General features: G+C 31.0%; 3 protein-coding genes across 3 annotated transcripts; 1 reads left to right on the plus strand and 2 right to left on the minus strand.

Moving 5' to 3' along the window:
- Positions 1-4: 4 nt before the first annotated feature.
- LOTGIDRAFT_183148 (hypothetical protein) lies at positions 5-3,285 on the minus strand. Its single transcript, XM_009061944.1, has 6 exons — positions 3,100-3,285; positions 2,648-2,765; positions 2,247-2,363; positions 1,738-1,860; positions 1,264-1,429; positions 5-867 (listed from the first exon to the last, which is right to left on the minus strand). The coding sequence occupies exons 1-6, from the start codon at positions 3,263-3,265 to the stop codon at positions 805-807; spliced, it is 753 nt and encodes a 250-aa protein (XP_009060192.1). The 5' UTR covers positions 3,266-3,285; the 3' UTR covers positions 5-804.
- Positions 3,286-3,569: 284 nt separating this feature from the next.
- LOTGIDRAFT_229064 (hypothetical protein) lies at positions 3,570-13,553 on the plus strand (the record flags this gene model as incomplete). Its single annotated transcript, XM_009061945.1, has 7 exons — positions 3,570-3,614; positions 7,511-7,645; positions 8,775-8,943; positions 9,290-10,104; positions 11,018-11,077; positions 12,703-12,854; positions 13,391-13,553. Exons 2-7 carry the CDS (start codon positions 7,520-7,522, stop codon positions 13,551-13,553), a joined length of 1,485 nt encoding a protein of 494 aa, XP_009060193.1. The 5' UTR covers positions 3,570-3,614; positions 7,511-7,519.
- Positions 13,554-17,429: 3,876 nt separating this feature from the next.
- LOTGIDRAFT_106350 (hypothetical protein) lies at positions 17,430-21,717 on the minus strand (the record flags this gene model as incomplete). Its single annotated transcript, XM_009061946.1, has 7 exons — positions 17,430-17,567; positions 17,994-18,138; positions 18,361-18,429; positions 20,362-20,493; positions 20,870-20,962; positions 21,234-21,362; positions 21,602-21,717. Coding segments are annotated over 7 exons (822 nt in total), but the record flags the coding sequence as incomplete, so codon positions are not given.
- Between the last annotated feature and the right edge of the window lie 921 nt (positions 21,718-22,638).

Raw genomic sequence — 22,638 nt, forward strand, 5'->3', positions numbered from 1 at the left:
TAAATATTAAAGAAAAATACTTTAATAACAAGAGATTAAAAGAACATTGAGAGAAAGGTAATATTTAAATTGAACAGGAATAATAAAGCAGTAATAACACAACATAAATTATAAAAAAAATGACATTAATAGAACAATTATTAAAGGGGGAGTGAGTGTCAATTTTAATAAAAACTGGAATTGTGATCGCCCTGTCTTCCAATGGTCAATAATATTAAACCTACTAAAATAACTTTCCTTTGCTTCCTCTTCTTAACCACTTAAAATTCTATTCAATATGATCAAAGTATTACATGAATTTATATTAATATTGTGAATGAAATAATGGCCTTTACATTAATGTTAATCATTGTTTTAGATACTTCATTTTTGAAAATAATAATCTTCAGTTTCAACTCTGCTTTGAGACTATTACAGAGTTGGCACACACTCCCACTTTAATTCTTCAAAAGCTAAAATAGATATTTCATTGATATATGTAGTATGATGACAGCTTGCATACATCATTCACTGAAAACCGCCTCTATATAAACAAGATTTTATAAAGAATGATTGGTTTAACTTATTTCTACAGGATTTGACATGAAACCATGAAAACTCTTTTGGACTTAAAACCATGACAACAGGAATTCCATTGTCATAATGCTTGTAATTCCCTTGCTAAGAAATGAATCGGACATTGTTGTGTCCACTATTTTTTGTTTGAATGTAATGATACCTTAACCGATGATCAAAAGCACTTCTACATAAAAAAAAAAAAACAAATGAAAAAATAACATTCACATTGAAAAATATTTTGGTCCTTTACAATTCTGGATTTTTCTGTTTTCTAAAATATTTTTGTGATTCTTTAGGATCTGGAATTATCTGAAAAATCAAAAAAATATTCATGACATTACTGATATGGTATGGATTTGGGAGGTCTTTATACTGATCTAGTAAGCTTTGGTTAATAAGATTTTGTTGGAAAAATTAAGCAACTGATGGCAATTATTGACAACTAAGATTTTGGGTCATCATTATTGTGCTTATTACAGCGACTGATCAGATCTTCCCCAGCAAGAAGAAAATGGTATTTAAATATTACAAATTGAAGTTAAGAGCAAAGTAATTCTTTAATACTATAAACTTATATCTGAGAGATTATCTGATAAGTACTGTCAATGATGCAATTTTGGCTATGAACTTATCAAGGAAACTGTAAAAAAAAGCTTTCTATTCTGTGTAACATAAAATAAATAGAAATATAACACAGTAGCTTACAGTATCTCCTCCAGGTTTCCATCCAGCAGGACAAACTTCGCCATGTTGATCAGTATATTGAAAGGCTTGAACTAATCTTAATGTTTCATCTACAGATCTTCCTACTGGTAGATCATTCATAGTAACTTGTCTTAATATTCCTTTAGGATCAATGATAAACAGTCCTCTAAAATACAACATAAATAATATTGATACAGCCATCTTCATGTTGGAAAGGATTCGAGGACCTTGAACCATTTTTTTGTCTTGAACACTCATATTTTTACCATCCTTTTTTGTCTGTTCCTACTCCAGAAAACCGTCTAGGTAATGATGTCACAATCTCACAAACCATTTAATACCAAATTTTTACGACCAAAATTTTGTAATTTGGTGCAGCAATTATGATATGGATTCACTTTTTTTTTTATTCCATGACAATTATTTCATAAAATTAAATCTAGAGATAATGTCCACATTTGCTTATACTCTTACCTTAGTGAATGTCCTAAATCTTGTAAATAAACACCATAAGCTTTTGATATTTCATGAGTTATATCAGATAATAATGGAATCTTCAATGGACCTAAACCTCCCTTATTTCTGGGTGTATTTATCCTGGAAGACACGTCATTTCTTTTTATTTTGATTTATAAAAAAAAAATAGTTTAAAAACCGCAAGACTTTCTCATGATGATTCTAGAAACAAAACAAATTTAAATACAGAAAAAATTACTTGATTGATCTTCATTATATATTATCTTTCATTTCAATTTCAGACTAACAATTTTCCAGTTTACACTGTTTAGAATTTATCTTGGATATCTTGTTAAGTCAAATTAATGGCTAGTCAACCATATTGTAAATGGGTATGGATAATTCAATTTAAAGATCAAAGCTAAGTGGTTTGACTAACACCAGCTGATAGACAGGATTACCATGAACCCTAGTTGTTATCCTAAAATATGCACATTTCTCTCTTTAAATGTAATGATAATGCTTACCAAGCTAAATGAGTGAATTGGGAATCCACGGAACAAGCTATCACTTGTGTATTAACTTTTTTAAATTCATCATTTCTATCACTGAAAGCAAGAATTTCTGTAGGGCAAACAAAGGTGCTGAAATTAAAAGCAGAATATAATATAACAGTCATTCATATAAAGAGGATAAATTTAAAACACAAAGGTATCAAGTTTTCAATTGGGCAAAACATTCCCAGTTTTACTAGTCAAACCACATTGAACTTTTCACGAACTATAGAATGCTATGGAAATAAAGATTGTCACAAACTATAAGCTGCTATGGACCATCTCTAATGAATTTAATACGAATGTCATATCAATTGTTTTCATCAGTAATAGATAATCAAAACTCTGGTTATTTGTACAGGCAGTGAACTTACAAATCTAAAGGATAGAAGAAAAATACCACATATTTCCCCCTATAATCTGATAGTTTGATGTCTTTAAATTCACCATTAATCACTGCTGTTCCATTCCAATCTGGTGCCTGTTTCGAAACTGAAATATGATTTAAAAATAATGAATTAATTTGTGCTATGCATAGTGCTTTGCAGAATTTAATTATGTTAACCTATGTTAACCTATGGTCAGCTTTTATCCTATCTTTACAATATTCACACAACCGTGGCAATCATGTGTTTGGTCAAGGTATTCAAGTTGATATGCATAACTGTACAGTGCCATGGAGTTAAGGATGGCTCTTTAACACATACAATGCATATGGATTCGTATAGGAATCATAATGTTTAAAAAGACAGAATTAATAGAAGAGAAGGGTCGGAGTATTCGGACTATAAAATAATAATAACAATAATAGGCTGTAGTAACATACTTATAACTTGACTCCAATGAATCGCGTGTCCCGTCGTTCGTTTAGTTTCTTGTGGGAATACATGACCTGCGCTAAAGGAAGTGCAAGACTCATCAGATGCACTTGTTAACAAAATGCAAGTGAGAAAAAAGAAGAATACACTAAAGCAGCTTAGCAAGTCAGTCATTTTAACACGTTGAATTAGACCTAATTATCCGGTAGGAAAGATACATAAAATCAGAGGTAGATAAAGTCTGGACAAACTTGACTATTGAATTATCCAATGTAAAGCTTGAGCAGTAAATTTTCCACATTTTCGTAAATCGAGAACTCTCAAAATTTTGTGAAATTAAGGTTATCAACGTATTAGGTCTACAATAAATATGTTTTCATCTTAAAAATTAGCAAAGCATTTGAAAGTGATATGCTTAATGTGAGATTTGTGCAAACAAATAAACCAAGGGTTCGAAACTATCACTGTTTTGTACAGAGGCCATTTTTATTTCCTAGGTAGCCAATGTAAACAAAGGTGAAAGGTAAGCTCTTCAAATTGCGTACAGTCTATAATGAATTTATGGAAAAATAAAATAACATGACGCATAATTGCATAAAGGTCAGTGATCTGCAGTTTATACAGCGCCTTCATAATGAATTGTATGAATAATTCAAATGCCAATATTTTCATTTTCACATTTTCACACAAAATCAGAATGTAAAAACCTCTTCTAGTTCTTATCATTCTCCTCAAAATATAAGTGATATCGCTTGACCACTGATATTTGAATTGAATTTTCTCAGTTTCTATAAATTGGACGTATAAACTGTAAAATAAAACTAAGAGTCTAAAGGTGCGGGCACACGAGTGGTCTTGGTTGGAGATTTTTGTCGCCGATTGGAGTTTTGCGTAAAATCTTGCGCATGCTTCTGCAACAAGATTATCACGTCCCCGCCAGGATTTATAATATCAAACAAGTTCATTAATTTGATCGTCTGCAAGACAGACTGCATTATCCAATCAGATTAGTTTTCCTTTCATTTGCATGCTCTGCAAGTGATTAGCGACATAGTGGAAACTCTTGACAAGACTCTTGTTGGCAACCATACCATTTGTGTGCCTTTTGCCTAATAGAACATGGTGCAGAAAAGTAGAAACGTAAAACTCCATTCATTTCATTTCTAAGGCTAATATGAAAGATATGGTTCAATAGAAGGAAGGATCTAGTTCAGAAATTGTGATTGGGGCAATGTTTTTATGACATGAAGACTTGTATAGGGCAAGGCAGGGATGGGATGACCATTTCTTGCATAAGAATCTACATGGGCTAGTTTTAGAGTTTAGAGCAGTTCTTTACTGTACAAAATAAAACAAAAAAAACTCCTCCGAAACATAAAATGTATTTTAAATTATGGTTGCCATAACTCTATCCTTTGCCTAATTATTAAACTGTAGCTAGTATTGAACACAGTTACAGTGTGTAAGCCTATAAATTATAGGTTAAAACATTAAGAAAAGAAATTTGAATTAATTACAAAAATATAACATAAAACAATATAACAAATGAAAAAATCAATGAATTTTGATTTTTGTTTTAGACAACTGAAAGCGGGGAAAATGTGAACAATTTATTATTATTTTTTTCTAACCTGTTTTCATGAATGCGATCTGCAATTGTAACTACAACAGATTGAAATAATTACATATTGATTACTTGAGATTTCTGTAACCCTTTATATGAAGAGAGAACTGTTTTTGTCAGGGGTTTATATAACCTTATTTAACACAATAAGACAGTTTATAGAAAAATGCAAAAAGTCACCTTCAACAATGTTGTTATTGATAGGAAAACCTAGTTTTTTTTTTTACTAATTGATGTTGAATAAGTAGACTTTGAATTTTATGAATTTTATGAATGCAAAACTGATTGTGGACTGTGAAAACTGACAGGCATAATATACGAGAGAGAGAGAAATTATATTAAATGGTTACCGTACTTGTTTGTATAATTGCATGTTTTGTGAAGAGATTAGTTTATAACCCTTTTTCTTGTGTATTAAAAGTTTTAGATTTATTCATATGAAGGATATTTGCAAGATAATTTTCACTTTAATTTCCAATGTGCAAAAGATCCTAAAAAGACATAGCCTGCAGCACAGAGAATATTGTTTTGTCTGAATTATTTAGATGAATTTTTCACGTAAAGTTTTGACTTGCAAGTGTGAAATATTGACAGAATCTTTATGAATAGGCTAGGGGTGTCAAAATAAATGCATCAAAAATGACTTGGGCTTTATTATCACCATACAATTAAGAAAAAAGACCATAAATAGTTCTCTGTTTGTGCTCATAGGTACCAGTAACTGAAATTGATTTAAGTTTTAATTTGGATGTATGATTAAAACACCAGCTTAAAATTACAATTATCTTTTTTATTCAAGATAAGTAATAATCATATGAAAAATTGTCCATGTGTTAACAATTTTGTAGGTTTGAAAAAATAAGTGTATTTTTGGGGAGTTTCTTTTTGCCCTTCAAATGACATTAAAGAGTGATGCATTTATATTCTATAAGCTTACTTGTATTTCATTGCAATGAATACAATATTGTGAAAGTTTTTTTTTAATATTAAAATTGAAGACTGTATTGTCATTAAAACATTTCCATGTTTCTATTGAATATTTGATAAGTAAATATAAGTACTCTTTGTTTTTATTGTCATGGAAATTATTAAGTGTAATAAAATAAATCAAGGATAAAAAATCAATATCAAATCTTTTGTGTTTGTAAATCAATGACCTACTTGTACCTAAATATTTTATGTCAAATAAAATAGAAAATCAGCTAATTTAAAAATGAAAAAAAAAAAAAAATAAGGAGTCACTGAACTAAATGATAAGTAGTTTGGAGATTTGGGTGGTTGAAAGGTAACAAGTTAAGGTACTATCCAACAGAAGGCACTGGCAAAGGGTTAAAGCAATGTTCACGAATGTTAAGGTTAATATGTTAAAATGAAAATTTGTACTCATAGTCCAAAGACCTAAGGTTATTAATAAAAATTAAGAATGTTGACCTTTCGGTAACACCTTATGCCGCTGTTCAGCTGGGTTTGCCAAGTCTGCAATGCTGTTAGATAAACCTACTATTGGGATAAGTATTCAGGAGTACAATAAGTCATTGAAGATTTTTAAACTTTCACTTTCTGATTGAAAGGATTAATTTTGATAAAAGTAGGTGTGCCAAACAGAACTATAGTAATTATTCACAAAAAACTTAACCAAGATAAGATTAATCTGATTTATTAAAATTTTAAGTCAATATTAGTGTTGAACATTAAAAATAATGATGATCTTTTAACGCTCATTATTCTTTTGAAAATGGATGTTTCTTAAATAAAGAAAATGCTGAACAATCTAGTGCCATCATAGAGTTAAATCTTCCTTTTTACGATATATGAACAAGAAAGATTGGATTGAGAAAGAGTGTCTTTCATGTCTTAATTTGTTATGAGTTGCAGAAGTGAAATTATTGAGAAATGATGTGGAATCAATATTTATTGATCTACCGGTACTGTCTAATAGTTAGCATTGAAGTAGAACTTACTAGATTTCTCTTGTTAATGTTAGGATTAAGCGTACAGATAACAATCTGTCTTGCTATTATATGTAGGCTAAGTTGATAGATATTTATCGACTATCTGAACACTTAATGACTCTCAATGTTGCTTTGTTCTACAACTTCTTTATGAAAACAAGTTTTCCATCACTATGGTAGCAATGTGACGTTTAAGATTGACAAATAGGTTATGGATGTGTTATAAACTGTTTGTTTTTCGTTACCAATATAAAATTTTTGTTTGAGTTTGTGTGTGTTTTAGTTCTCTACAGTGCCCTTACAAGTGGAAATACATGACAAATTGAATAGTATTTTCAAGGTTTAACTGGTTTTGTTTATTTTCTTTTTTTGACAAAGATTTAACAATCAATCATACTATTGAATAATGTCAACAGTCGAGTTAATGAACTGATCATACTTCTTCTGATTTAGCTAGGGATATTGTGTAGCACGTCAATTTATAGGAAATACATTTTTTAAGAAATTGGTTAAGTAGATTTGTTTGACAGAAATGCTGAACTGTAAAATTTATATTGTATTTTGGTCAAATCTTATAAAGATTATTAGTAGTTAGATTTTTAGTACAGTTTACTAATTTTTAAAATCCAATTTTTAGTTTCCTATGAATTTGAAATAGATGTTTCCTTTTAGCTAATTAATGAGAGTTTAGACATACTTAATCACAGAGTGGTATCTGGTGCTCCGAAGGCACATGGCACTTACTTACTTATTGTGTTGGAGCTCAATGTTGTATATAAGACAATCTGAGAGCCATCTTTAGATTAACTTTAGAAGTAACTCAGTTTTATCATTGTTTTTTAGTTGTAAGAAATGACTGAAGTACATGGTCCAAATATTACTCCGCCTGCTACAAATGTGTCAAAACTAGAAGATGATGATGATGATTTTGAAAAACAGTTAGCCTCATTTATTGAAGATGAAGAAAAGAAAGATAAGGTAGATATACATTTTATTATTTTTTTGGTTCACTATATTCACAGAACTCAGGTCTCAATAGATTAGAGCTCCAATTCAAATGTACATGAAATGAATGAGCTGGTGATCTGCAAAAATACGTTTACATTCAGGCAAACAACTTTAAGAGATTCTAAAAGTTCTGACTTAATGGAGCTGACCTTGCACCAACGCCATTTTCATTAGCACACTGGTACAAACAATTAGGACGTAAAACTTAATTCATTTTATTTCATTTCATTTTTTGACCTTGCACAAGATTCCTTGCAGTATATCTATATAATAAGTTATAGATATGATCTTTTTGGACCCCAAAAAAGGATGCAAAGTTGCAAAACACAGTTGCAGAGTGGCATCAGGAGGAGTAACATGCTTGCTTGCGACAGACCCATGTCACTAGACTTTTTCTAGTGTCCAGAGATTAAAGATAACAGGTTGAAGGTTGGCTCTACAGACAGAAAGTCATCAGACTATTAAATTATAATAAATATATAAAATAAACAATAACAGTAAATAAAAACACAATGAATAATGTGTGGTTTTGTGAGATCAAGCAAACCACCCCACTCTGAGATTCTTTAGATTTTATTGCTATATACCTGACATTCAGGAAATTGAGGTCAAAGAGAAATGTTTGAAAGGTTGTGATGCCTCAAGGGTATTTTTTACTTTCTATTTATTGATTAAATCATTTAGTATCATTGATTAGGTCTTTTAAAGAATAATTAATTCATTGAAATCATCAAACACACTTTAATGAAACTGTATGACAAGGTGATAGGTTTAAATTTTATTGCTTATTTAAATGAAAACAAAAACTTTAAAAAAGAAGCTTTTGAAGACCAATATTAAGCTAAAATCAAAATGAAATTTTTTACTTGTTTTGGTATGAAAATTACTAATTTTTCTTTTAATACTTGAATTAAGTTCACATTTCATATTTGATTTTCGAAAAGACAAAACAACAAATACAGCTATATAGTGGTTGTTTAGCTCAGCCCAATTTGGTCAAATTGTGAAATTGGTAGTATTCATGCTTGATGTAACAACCTTGGAAGATGGTTGCTGTGGTTACCATTCCTACCGTTCAATGACTATTTTTGTCTCTTAGGATAAAGAAGAAAGAGGGGAGATAATAATCAAGAAAGAGAAAGGTGAAGAGGATAAATTAGAAAAGGAACAAGCAGGAGATAAAGATGATGATTATACCTTTACTAATGATCAACGACGAGCCATGGACGAATTATTGGCACAAAGAGAAGAAGATGACTTTATTGGAGGTATTTAGACTAGTACCTGTGAAATGAGTTTCAATATAAGTCTCTTTTTTTTTAAATTAATAAAGTAACCATATTCTCTAAAATGTCAGTTATGGACGTATCCACAACATTTATTTACATATTTGGCAACTCTTATCATTGCAGTAAAGCTCAATCTACCTCAGTAATAATTAGAGTGAATCCTTGTGTCATGGCTAGCCTCTTTATATTGATGTTTTACTTCTGGGTTGTCATTTAATCCTAATATTGCAACATGTATAGTCCATAGTTTATTTCTCCGACTGCCATTGGACACTTTCGTGCTGAAAGTACATGTATAACTGATTCTGCCATTTTGTTTTTGTAGAAGAAGAACCACCAGAATATAATGTCAAGGAAAGATTATTACAGTTAAATGCTGAATTAGCGAATGATCCCACCCCTCTAGATAGTGATTCTAGAGATGTCCGTATCAAATTCAAAGACAATTTAGTAGATTTAGTGGCACCCCCACCTGATTTTAGTGATGAGGAAGCAGAACCTACTGTGTCTCTTAAAAGTCTCCAAAAACATAAGGAAAACAGTGATAATAAACTGAACAGTTCTAACAATACTAACAGTCCTAGAAATAAAAAGTGTGTCGTGGAAAGAGAAGGGAAATTTGAAGTGCTATCAGCTGATGAAATGACGCCCATCGAAAGAGAGTTATACATACACGAAGACACAGAAAATACACCCCCAAATAAAAATACTAGAATCAAACAAACCAATAGAAACAATTCAAATACTGCAAATCAAACAAAACAACCGACACCTCCTTCTAAACCTCGTCCAGCAACTGCTACCATCAACAGCCCTCGACGTAATGTCCGTCCTAGTTCATCAAAACCTCGTCCAAAATCTGCGTCTGTGACACTTAATAACAGTTCAGGGTTAGAGAACTTTGATTATCATTCACCTTATGCCTTACCTGATGATGTCAAAAATCAATTTAAACAGCGAGCCAAATATCTAGAAGAAAAAAAGCGACAAGAAGAACAAGAAAGAAAAGAGCATGAACGAGAAAAAGCTGAAACTGCAGAAAGTATGTTCCAAGCATGGTTAGAAAAGAAAAAAGAAGAACAAAGGCAGAAAAGAAAAGAAGAACATGAAAAGAAGAAGAATGAAGAGAAGGAAGATAAGGTATGTAAGAACTACGTATGATTGTGTTAGTAAAAAACATTATAGCGTCTGTATTGTCCAGGTAATAGCCTGGTTAAAATAAGGGTACTTCTTGGTAAAGGACAAGTTTGTGATCTTCTTGTATCTCCCACTTTCAGTTTTCTGTTGTGTTTAGCTGGATTGTTTTGAATTACCAGATGGCTTAGTTCCAAATACCAGTATTCTTTGAGTTCTTGAAAAGAAAGAAGTCTGGCCTACAACCTTTCTACCATTTTCAAAAAATACTTTACCAATGGGTTATGTGCTTGATCATTGGAGCATTTAAGGAATCGCTTAACAACAGTCTAAAAGAAAATCTAACTATAAATCACCATCATGAATTTCCTTCCATTCAAGATTTACTTAATATGCTTCTGAAACATGGGAAGTTTAACCAACACTCAGTCAAATCTGCAGCTTCAATAACATCAATAAGCAAATACAGAGAATGATAATTACAAACAGTACCACAAAGGACTTCCATATTCAATCCTTTAACTTTACCAAAACCTCTATTTAAATATTGTGGCATGATCTTAGCATGTCAATACAAGAGTATCACCCAGCTTGTTGCAAGGTTGAATATCTCGGTTTAAAGTCACTGCATGTAGTCAAAGTAGAATTAAAATTAGTCAATCAAGTCTCATAAAAACGTAGAAAGATCATCCCTGCAACCTTTTCCTAGACTTATCATACATAGTTCTTCAACTAGTACCTATGTCTTTGAATTCATTACCTTATTTCTCTTAATAAACCTGGGATCAATAATTAACCATATTTTGACTGAGTGATCCTATGTTTTGATATTTCAAAATATACCCTTGTCCTTGCACTGTCACTAGTAATTATATTAATTTATTATGTATGCAAGCATGAAATATTTTTTATATCATAGAGTAATAATGGAGAGAAGGTCAATAATTCAGATTCAGATTGGTCTGAAATAAGCGATCAGGTAATTTCATTATATGATCAATGTACTGACCAGTCCTGTCATTTCCTATTATAGTTTTTAATTTGCACTAATTCTATCTTGGTGATTGGTCCTCATTTCTTTCTATCTTTCATTTGTCCCAATTTCTTTTTATGAAAATTTATTGTTCACTCAATATGCATAAACCTATGGTGTAGAAGCGTAAATCATTAGTTTTCTTGAATGCTTTAAATTGTTTTATTCTGGTTTCACATTCTCATATCTGACACACTGAAAATCTGCACATATTCTTCAGTTAGTAATGAATTTTAGGATCACAAATTAATGGATATAGTTGTTAACCTGTTGAGCTTGGAGTTCTGGTGGTCCCTGTTAATTTCGAATGGTTTGAAACTTGGAACTGTTCCCTACTGTCAGTAATGAAAGTCAGAGGGGCTTCAACAAGTTGACTAATTTTTAGATATGAAAATTATGTAGTAGGCATAATATTCATTGGTTGACAGCATGGAATTGAAAACAACATTCATATAAATTTAGAGCACAATAACAGATTAGGCAATTAGTAGAATTAGGTGATAAGTGATTTGTACCCATCTTATTCTCATTTGATACTAGTTTATTTCTTATGTCTTCTCTTTATAGACACCTATCACTTTCACACCAGAATGTTTGTTGTTAATAAAAGAAAGTTATGGCAATAGTTTATTCCTCTGATTTGTATAACAAACTGAACTTAAAAACAATCAAAGAGCCTCAAAACCAAAAAAACTATAATGAAAAAGGATTTGGCTTTATTTTCTGAAACAAATAAAGGATTATATTTAATAAAAGTAGATTGAAAACACCATGAAAATATAAGTCATTGAAGACTGGTTTTTCAAGTTTTATAAAATCAATAAGCTAACATATTGATATTTATGTGAAGTTTTATAGCGTGATTATTTTCCCAATGAGTTTTATTGCAAGATTAATTCTTTGTGATCACATGTAACAAAGTCAATATGTAATAAGTCAATATAAAATAGAAGTCAATAGATATCGTAATAAAACAGATATTATTAACTTTTATTACATTTAAATTAACTTTTCCTATTCATGGAAAACAAGGAACTTCCAACCTTTGATTATGTTTCCTTTGAAGAATTAATTTTCATTGATTTTGATTTTGGAATAGGTTGCTTATTAAATTTAAAATGTGCATTTGGAAATCATTCTAAATGACAAAATTGTAATGTTACACATGCCACGATGATAATCAGCCAATCCATTGATTTGTTCAATGAAATATTCAATATAACCTTATTTCAATATGAAACATTGACTTGTATTGCCACCTCATATTTTAAAGTATTTTTGATAGTTTAGCATCTTTTGACAATTTCGTAAAATTACCATAGAACACAAGATAAAGAAAAATATTGTCTGATCATAGATGACAGTGACATATCTACATGTCCATGATATTTTTTTTCTATTGAGAATTGTCCTTTGTAAAATAATATTTCAAATTAAATATATCCTTCTAATTCATCAACCTCAGCTCATCTTGATATCATGTAGATTTTTGATTCTTTGATAACTGATTTGCTCAGAGCACCTTGATTTTTAGTACCTTTTAGATAATTCATAGATTTGATATTTTTCAGGCAAAAGAAAATGAAGCAATATTTAACCAATGGATGAAACATAAACAAAGTCAGCAGAAGAAAGAAAAGTTATTAAAACGAAGACAACAACAAGAAATGAAAGAAGGCTTTGTTGTTCACAACAGAGAAGATTGTGAGAAAAATTTTAGAAGGTAAATTTCTTTTAGATTCTTAGTTCATTAGATTTTCTCTGGGAATTTTATGGGTTTCTTGTTTTAACAAGACCTTGGACAATTTGAATATGGGTACGATTTGAGTTACGCCATTGATATATCAAAAGTATGTTTGATAGTGACTTGTCTATGCAAAATAGGCCTCTCATTTTGTCAGAATATTATCAAATTTGGTATGTAGGTATATCTCAATCAAGTTTGAATTTAGGAAGGATTTGACAAATATTTTTAGTTACGTGCCTTTGATATACCAAAAATACATTTAAATATTTAAAAGGAGCTTGTGAATGCGATAGAGGAGTAGAAAATTTTGGGGTAAATCAACAAATGGGTGCCTGTTTTGTGAAACACATAATAATTGTCTAAAAGACCATCAATCAATCACAGTCATATAAATATGTTGATTATAACTATATATATAACTATAAATATATCATTGTTTATCTTTTATTTTCTGATAATCCAGAAAAATTGCTGGGATTCATCTACAATTGGTTCATTCCATATAATTTCAGGTGGTTACGGAGAAAAAATGCTGAAATCAGACGAAAGAAAAATGCTGAAAGACAGAAAATGCGTTATCTTAGATTAGCTTCACGTAAATCTCGGAAATCGCAAGCTTTAGCTAGGGCCATCAATCAATCACAGTCATATAAATATGTTGATTATAACTATTAATATATCATTGTTTATCTTTTATTTTCTGATAATCCAGAAAAATTGCTGGGATTCATCTACAATTGGTTCAAAATCATCAAATTTCAGTGAAAACTGGTTTTGAATGCTGCCATATTAATTCAGACTATATATTTGCATTTTGATTGATTTAACTGCTTGTTCCACTAATTTGTCTTCATCAAATTTTTAGCATCTGCATTTTCGTCTATGATCAAGGCAATAACACAATGGTACACAAAATTTTCAGAACATTCTCTTATTTTTAAGAGGCAATGATTCAATTTTTGTTATGTATATATCAACACAATTTCTGAAGCTAATTTTGGAGGATGTTACCAGAATGTGATGGCCAGAACTGAGCTGTCAAATTAGAACTGGGTTATACATGGTTGTCAAGGTGTGAAAAGTGTTACCCCTGGTTACCAGGATTAGAACTGAGTCATATTTGAGGTGTTTTTGTGGGCTGATTCGATTAGGTAGTACGATTTGGTGCAATTTAGTACGATTTGGTGCAATTTGGTTTAGATTAGCAGTGGTCCACAAATGCGAAATTCAAATTGGCGATTTAGCAATATGGCTGCCTCTGCTGACAACCAATGAAAGACAGCTATTTTGATTACATTAGCAACATCCACATGCCGCCATCTTGGAAAAGCCTAATCAAATCGCCTAACCACCATGTGGAACGATTAGGACGTTTAGGTAAACTGTCTCACAAATGTACCGATTGGTCTAATCGTTCTGGCTCACAAACGCACAAAATAGCTAATCTACCTAATCAAATCGACCCACAAAAACGCCAATGGTTGTGAGTGTTTAAATCGGGTCATACTGAATTACCAGGGTGTGAACTGGGTCATATTTGGTTGTGACATGGTTGGAACTGGATCATACTGGATTGCCAGGGTTAGAACCTGATCATACTGGATTGCCAGGGTTAGAACTGGATCATACTGGATTGTCAAGGGTTAGAACTTGACCATACTGGATTTCCAGTGTTATAACTTGATCATACTGGATTGTCAAGGGTTAGAACTTGGTCATACTGGATATTCAGGGCTAGAACTTGTTTGTCATGTTAGAACTGGGTCATACTGGTTTACCAGGGTCATTCCAAATGTCAGGGGTTTAAAAATTTTGGGTTCTAACATCATTTATCACACAATATTTAAGGCTGATACACAGGTGATTTATTAAATGAATTTTCAACCCGTCCAATATGTTGTCTGTGATAATATTAATATATTTATTTATTTTTATGTACTGTTCTATTTATTGTATGATACTTGTACATTCCAAATCTGTGAATTAATCAACATCAATGTTAAATGCATTTTACACTATTTTATGCTTCTTTATGTTGATGTCATATATTACCTTTTAATACACTTCTCTTCATTTTGCAGTTAGAAATTAAACTGTATTTTCAGACATGATTTAAGAAATTAAACTGTATTTTCAGACATTATTTTCAGACATGATTTAAGAAATTAAACTGTATTTTCAGACATGATTTAAGAAATTAAACTGTATTTTCAGACATGATTTAAGAAATTAAACTTTTTTTTCAGACATGATTTAAGAAATTATACTGTATTTTCAGACATGATTTAAGCCCTATAACTAAATCCTATAAAGGCAATATATCTGTAGATCGTCATATACAAGTGTCTGATTTTTATGAACATTTGAAGTTCTCTTACAATGTAAATCAGATGTAATATATCAGGAATTAACATAATCCAGACACAAGATCTAATTTTCTATGTTATATATAATAAATTCTATTTTACTATGTATTCTCTGTGCTATTTCTGCTGGTTTTCATCTGTAATGTCTTATTGTTGCCATATTGGGTCATATTATAAAAGTACATGGGAAATTTAGATGTGGATATAAAATGGTATCTGTCATTTCATTTTGTGAAGACTAATACTCATTAGCTTGACTAACAAAATTTCATTTTGTGAGACCATGGTTTGGTTGGTCGCAGGTATGGTAGACCTATCCCTTTATAAGGTGGTTAATTTCCAATATTTAGAATACAAGCATACTTGCAAAGAAGAAGATAGAAGAACATACGCCTACTACCAGCTGTCAGAAATGATAGCAAAGTCTTTGGTGACTTAATAATGAATTTTTAAAGATCAAAATAAACCCAAAATCTGTTACATGAAATTATCATTGAAATTCAAACATGAACAAGGTCTCATCGACGTACACACAAGGGCATTTTACCTCTGAAACCGTTCATCAGATTAAAACCGGTTTCGAACATCAATACATACATGCATACCAAGTATCATTAAGATCGGTTAAAACCTCTAGCCTTTATCATGCCTAAAAGCCAAATTTGACACGTTTATATTAGGTCAAGGGCAATAACACCGATCATCCAATTGATACCAATTTCAAACTTGACTGAGATCTCATCAATATATATTATATATTTCCTAAGTCAAGGGCAATAACTCTGAAACCGTTCATCCGATTATTACCAATTTCAAACATGACAGATCTTATCAATATATATATATGCATACCAAGTTTCATTCAGATCAGGTAAAAACAGCAATATACATCCACATTTCCATGTGGGCATATAATAAAATTGCTGCACATGTTCATAGACATCATAAACATTTTGTAAGTGGTCTGAAAGGCAAAAGTTGACCTGTACAGATATTTTTCTACAGGTCACCTTCCAAGATATTTATCAAACTAAAGCAAATTTTCATGTACATGGGAGAAATATGCTTCCAGTTGAAAAACATCTGTACAAGACATTTTCTAAGACATATCAGCAGGATGGTTCTAAATACAAAAGAAAAAAACCAAGATACTTTAATTTATATCTTCTCATCAGGAGAACAAAATATTCCATTTTTTGTGAATATTTAACAATGACTATGTTACATCTTTATAATACAAATCATACAAATAAGATCAGGTCTGTACACAAGATGGCCCAGTTGTCATTGGGATTGTTCCAGGGTGGTTTAGGTGACTATTAAGATCACTGTTTTTAAACACTGAAAATGTAGCTCAAAGGTTGTGGCTCTGATTAGAGGACATGTTGTGGCTCTGATTAGAGGACATTTACACTATGGATAAATTCTGGAATCACACAACTTAAGACATGCAATCAGAATCAATGATTTGAAAATGTATTTTCCTATCAGCATTCCTGTGCTTAATTTTTAAATATTTTTTCCCCAATATTTGAAAATCTTACAGTCACATGCTAATTTGTTCTTTGATTGTAGTCGTTGCCCATTGATAAAATTATTTTGACATATCAAAGAAACTATGTTTACAGGAAGGACATAGGTTTCATTCAGACTTGGAAGAAGATAGCCCAATACCACTTTTTAAACAAATCAGCACAAAAACATATACAGGAATTTTGACAACCACATTAAGTTATGCCCAAACAGCAGGAGTTGATGTTAATTTTACATCATAGCAGACTTTATACATAGGTGTTTAAATCTCTTTATATCCAACATGTATAGAATTCCTCCATATAAAATTTTAACACAGCAAACTCTTAATGTTACACTCAAAGACTTGAATGTAAATGATGCTTGAATTATAATCAACAGTTTGTCAACAAGTAAGGCTGAAATAGCAATCATGGCTAAAACTTCCATCACCCATTTCCTTCAAAGCATATTCACACTGTTTTATACATATATAAATCATGCAAATTATTTCATTATCAGTACATCCAATCTAAAATAATACATCCCATTCAAACCAACTTTCATGTTTATGAATCTCATTTGACATTCTCCCTCTCGCAAGACCTCTGCACTTTTTGTTATATCACAGATCTTTAAAACAGTATGATAGATCATGTTTTAAGTCACCAGGTCAACTTTTCTTGAGAGGGTAAAGGTCTTTTAATCTGAGCACTAGATTACTGATATCTTCTCTTTTATTGGCCACTACTTCATGGAGAAACCAGTTATCTAAACCTTTCATAGGACAACTATAATCCATAATTGGGCACTGAAAAAACAATTTATGAAAATTAAATAAAGATTAACAACATCGGTTAAAATGGATCCTACAAGGGACATCTCATAATGTTCCAAGGTAATTACTTGCTTTTATTTAAAAGAAAAAAAGTTTTGGTAAGACAAATAATAAGATTCCTTTTTTTTTTTCATACAGTTAATTTTTTTGAAACTATTTCAAATTAAGCACTACTGTTCAGTTAAACTTGCTAATGCTAATTTCTTGACAAGTTTCAAAGAAATCTCTGAATGAAAATATCTGAAATGTTCCAGTATGTGTATATAGCAGCTATAACAGTTAACAATCACAAACCCAGAGTGCCAGTAGATGATCAAAAGTGATGAATTAACTGAACTTAAACCCAGAATCCGTATAAAATACAATTGATGAACGGGTTAAAAAATAAAATAAACCTACCTCAAAGAAACTTTCAACATATTGTAAAACATAGATACCACAGTCACTAAAATTATTTTGTTGGGGTATTTTAGGTGAGATACCTCGAATATCTTTAAAATTTCTTTCTGTACCTTTCTTTATATCCCATTCTACTTGTAAATATCTAGAAAATATAAAGATATATTATCAATCATTGAATTGTTCAAAATCAATTTTTTTACTACATACTTATTATTTTGATTGTGCTATTTGTTTACAATTTTGCTTGGGTTGTTTGTTTACAAGTTTGCAAACTTTTAACACTTTGCTACTAATTTACCTTTTTGCTTGGACCAAATGTTTTCTATTTTATTCACCATTAACCAACTATTAAATGTGAACTTACTCTTTTAATATTCTACAAACAGCAGATCTTGAAGGTCCAGCAAGTGAATCAAATACTAGTATACAGGGTCTAAACATAGAAATGATTCTATATAATGATGATAATTTTCAGACTTGTATTCGTTGATAAAGAGAATGTAAAATCCAATGACATGAATAAAACATACTGGCTCTAATTACTATAAGGTGACAATGAAAATTGATGCACAAACATATTTTATATCATTATATAGCAGCTTTTATCTCAGTATCTCACTCAAGCAAAACTTTACTTTTTTTAAACATTTTACGGCTTACGAGTTATGAATTTTCATCATAAAATTTTTTGAAAAAATGAAAAGTATTTCCGAAATATAGACTAATCACTGAATTAAACAACTATAGAAAACAATGACTTACTGTTTTTTACCAAGACAGTATTCTCTGTTATCTGATTCTTCAATACATTTCTCTGGATCTAACGGTATCCCAGTTATAACCTGAAATTATAAACACAAATACTTTACAACAAACATTGATTACAATAATAATAATAATAATTTATTTATTTAAGTGTCACCGTCCATATATACAGAGAATAACAACAATAAAATAATTACAGCATTATAAAATGGACGCCAGCCAGCTTCGACTTATGAGACACCTTAGAATTATATCATAAAACTACATTCAATGAGACAGGTAAAACACAAATATACAAGTAAAATAAACATTATGATAAATAAAAAGGCTCAGGGTATCACAGTCTGTTTTCTACGTTCAAACATTTTAAAAATACATGCGGCAAAATATGGTAAAATTCGTTCGTTTGTCATTAAAAAACACAATTTATTTACATTATTATAAAATAAAAAATCTGCATTAATAAAACAGGCTTCGGTACATAAAACATTTCTTATATCAGTGTATAATTTACAGTTAAAAATAAAATGCTCCTCATTTTCAATTTCCCCATTATCACATAAAAGACACTTCCTTAAGCAGAGAGGTTCGGGGGGTCTAACAAATCTTCCAGTTTCAATTCTCAAAGGGAGTGAACCCGCTCTAAGTTTGGACAACACGCGTCTGTGAGCTCTATTTTTAATAATTTTGACATACGGTTCTGTTCCGAATTCAGTTTTGTACATGACCGGAGTTTGTTTCCATTAACATGTGTGCGGTCATTCCATACATCCCTTGACCACTGACCCACTTCCCTTTCCCATAGACTATCCCACACATCATCAATACATACAGTGTCACTTTGATCATTTAATACATGTAGTTCTCGACCGATACTTAATACTCGGTGATCCCAGGAAGACTTACGTCTACTGGCCCATTTATGTACAGTTTTACAAAGAATATTATCGTTGAGTTTAATTAACAGCTGATTAATTTACTATAATAATGATAATATCTGGTGGGATAAATGATGACATATTTTGATATTTGTTGTATTTGATAAAGAAAATAGTAAAAAAACTGACATATTGATACAATCAGCTCTTTTTACTACTTCCTAACTATTCGATATACCTCGACAAATAACAATAAGAATCTAAAATCTAGGGTACCTTAGATCTAGTAAGAGGAGGAGTTGGAACACGAGGAGCTGGTTCTGTAGCTTCTTCTTTTTCCACAGCTTGATCTTTATCTTCTCCTGTTTCTTCACCTTCTTCTTTTGATTCCTACAAAGAGAGGTCAATATTGAAAGACATTTATTTCTATTGGGTACATATCTTATTCCATCCATTGCTTTCAAAATCAATCATGAAATCAGGATTTCAGTGTTTCACAAAGAAAATATACATTTCTCAAAATCCAGTATTCGCTCCATTAGAAATAATTTATTTCCAAGTTGAACTTGTACAAGTTTGAGTATTTTTAGGCAAACAGAAGTCTCAGAGGAGTTAAAAGACCGGTGACTATCTCATAATTTCAATTTACCTGTGTAGTTGTTGTAGGGGTATCTTGACTAGTATTATCAGTATTATCGTCTGCATGTGTAGAAGTAGGAGACATTGAGGAGGCAGCAGCTGCTTTATGAGATGCTGGTACAGATTCAGGTGTTTTTAATGGCACTGGTAAGAATGGACAGAATTGAGGCTCTTCTAACCCAGGAAAACAAATAATGGCCAGGAACCAATGAGAACTGAAAGAAAACATACATGTATTTCAATTATTTTCAAACCTAATTCTCACTAAATTGCCATCCTTTTTAAGATTGTCACTGTTGTTTATCTATCACAACCTGTGAAAATATCCCCATATATCTAACAACTCTTTCCATACTATCATTTCTGACCTGTATGAAAATCGTAAAAAGAAAACTGAACCTTGTAAGCCCAGATTAAAGAATTACCACTTCTGTTCAACCCACAGCTGTTGATTTGACTCTATTTGACCAACAGGACGTCCGAATGACCACAGATCTATATCAAGTCAATCTAAGATGTTGTGTATTGTTTAATGACTTTCATATCTATATATAATAATATATGATGCTTAAAGAAAATCCTTTAACTTACTGTTCATTAATTGGTACAACAATAAAATCTTTTTCAAATATATCTACATGTCTTGTCCATGTTTTAACAAGTGAATGCCGTTTTATATGTGGTCTGAAATACACAGGTAAAATAAAATAAAACAAAGCAACATTTTAGAAACACTGCAATTGGAGAGATTAAACATGCAGCATGAACTTTTAAACCACGAATGCAAATTACATCTTCTATTGATGAAAAAGTCTATATGAGATCTTTATACACCTTTTAACAGTTAGAAAACAGTCCTTTCTCAAAAATGTGTCAATAAACTTTATTTAATAGTATTATTCATAGCGTAATCAATTTCAAGAACTGCAAAAAAATATTTTAACAGATTACTCACTGTTTATTTCGATCAGCTGTGGATTCAGCTGTCTTTGGAATTTTTTGTGTTAATCTTTTATAGAAGAATGAACTAAATATATGTGTTCTTTCTCTATCTTTTTCACTCAACTTCTCCAACAATAAATATCTAAGTGATAAAATAAATTGAATTAAGGACAGTTAACATTTCTATAATAACAGGAATCACCAATAAATAATGGAAAATTGGAATGATGCTGATAGCAGCCAAGAATGGCCAGTCACAACATAAAAAAGCTAGAAAAACTTCTGAACAATCCCTTAAAAATGTTTCACACAGACTTGATTGAGACATTATTAGTAATAAATTCTAATACCGTTTGTAAAAAAAAAATTCACTGAACCTACTTTAAATAGAAATCTATAATAACATCATTGAGAAATTCCCCTTCATTTAAACAATACAGATCTTCATTTGTTATAGTTAATGCAAATTTAGTTGGTGGTGGTGGATATGTCAATAATCTACAATATTATATACTTTTCATTAGTACTTTACTTAGTCGAACAATTAGCTACCTCAAGTTTAAATGTCTCATTATACTGATATGTTATAAGAAAAGGACAATGGCACACATTGCACAATAAAGTTAATTCTGGCAGGTCAATTGATACAGGGGATATTTTAATGTGCATGTCTTGCAAGCCTGTATCACTTTTTGGAAAACTACTATAAAAGTATATGGATGGTAAAAATAACAAAAATCTTACTTTTCTATAGGACCTGAGAAAGTGATTCTTGGAGGAGTGGGTGATCTCTCTTTATAATCACCCTGATCATTATTCTCATTCTCATCTGGATTATAATCTTCTTCCCGATCATCATCATCAGCACGATATCTCTGATGCCTTTGATCTGATAGAGGACGACTGGGTCCTGGTGAATTAACAGCTTTACTAACAAATGTCCTCTTCATACCAACTTGTAGCTGCATAGCTGGCGTTAGTGGTGTAGTCTTTAATAACAAGTCATTAGCTTCTTCATGAGATAGATCAATGTAGAAGTCGGGACCAGATTGGCTTATCATACGGTATTGATTTAAATATTGTTTAAGTGCAGTTGTATCATCTAATCCATCTAATATGATCACAACATACTTCTTTTTACAACCTACAATTATATATTTTTAACATTTATATAACCTACAATCATATATTTCATAATCTATAATTACACATTTTTACAATCTTCAAATATACATAATGCAACAGTATAGGAACTGTCCTTCAAACAGCAGATCTGCAAGTATCAGCCACCATATATCATAGATACTGAATAAATACTCAACTATATCACAAGTGAACATGTATTATTGACTTACTATAATCTTCTGGATCAAAATAAGTATCATCAGAATCAGTCATTTTTAGTCGTTCCCTCAATC

Source organism: Lottia gigantea, assembly GCF_000327385.1.
Source record: "Lottia gigantea unplaced genomic scaffold LOTGIsca_5, whole genome shotgun sequence".
Lineage (NCBI taxonomy): Eukaryota > Metazoa > Mollusca > Gastropoda > Lottiidae > Lottia > Lottia gigantea.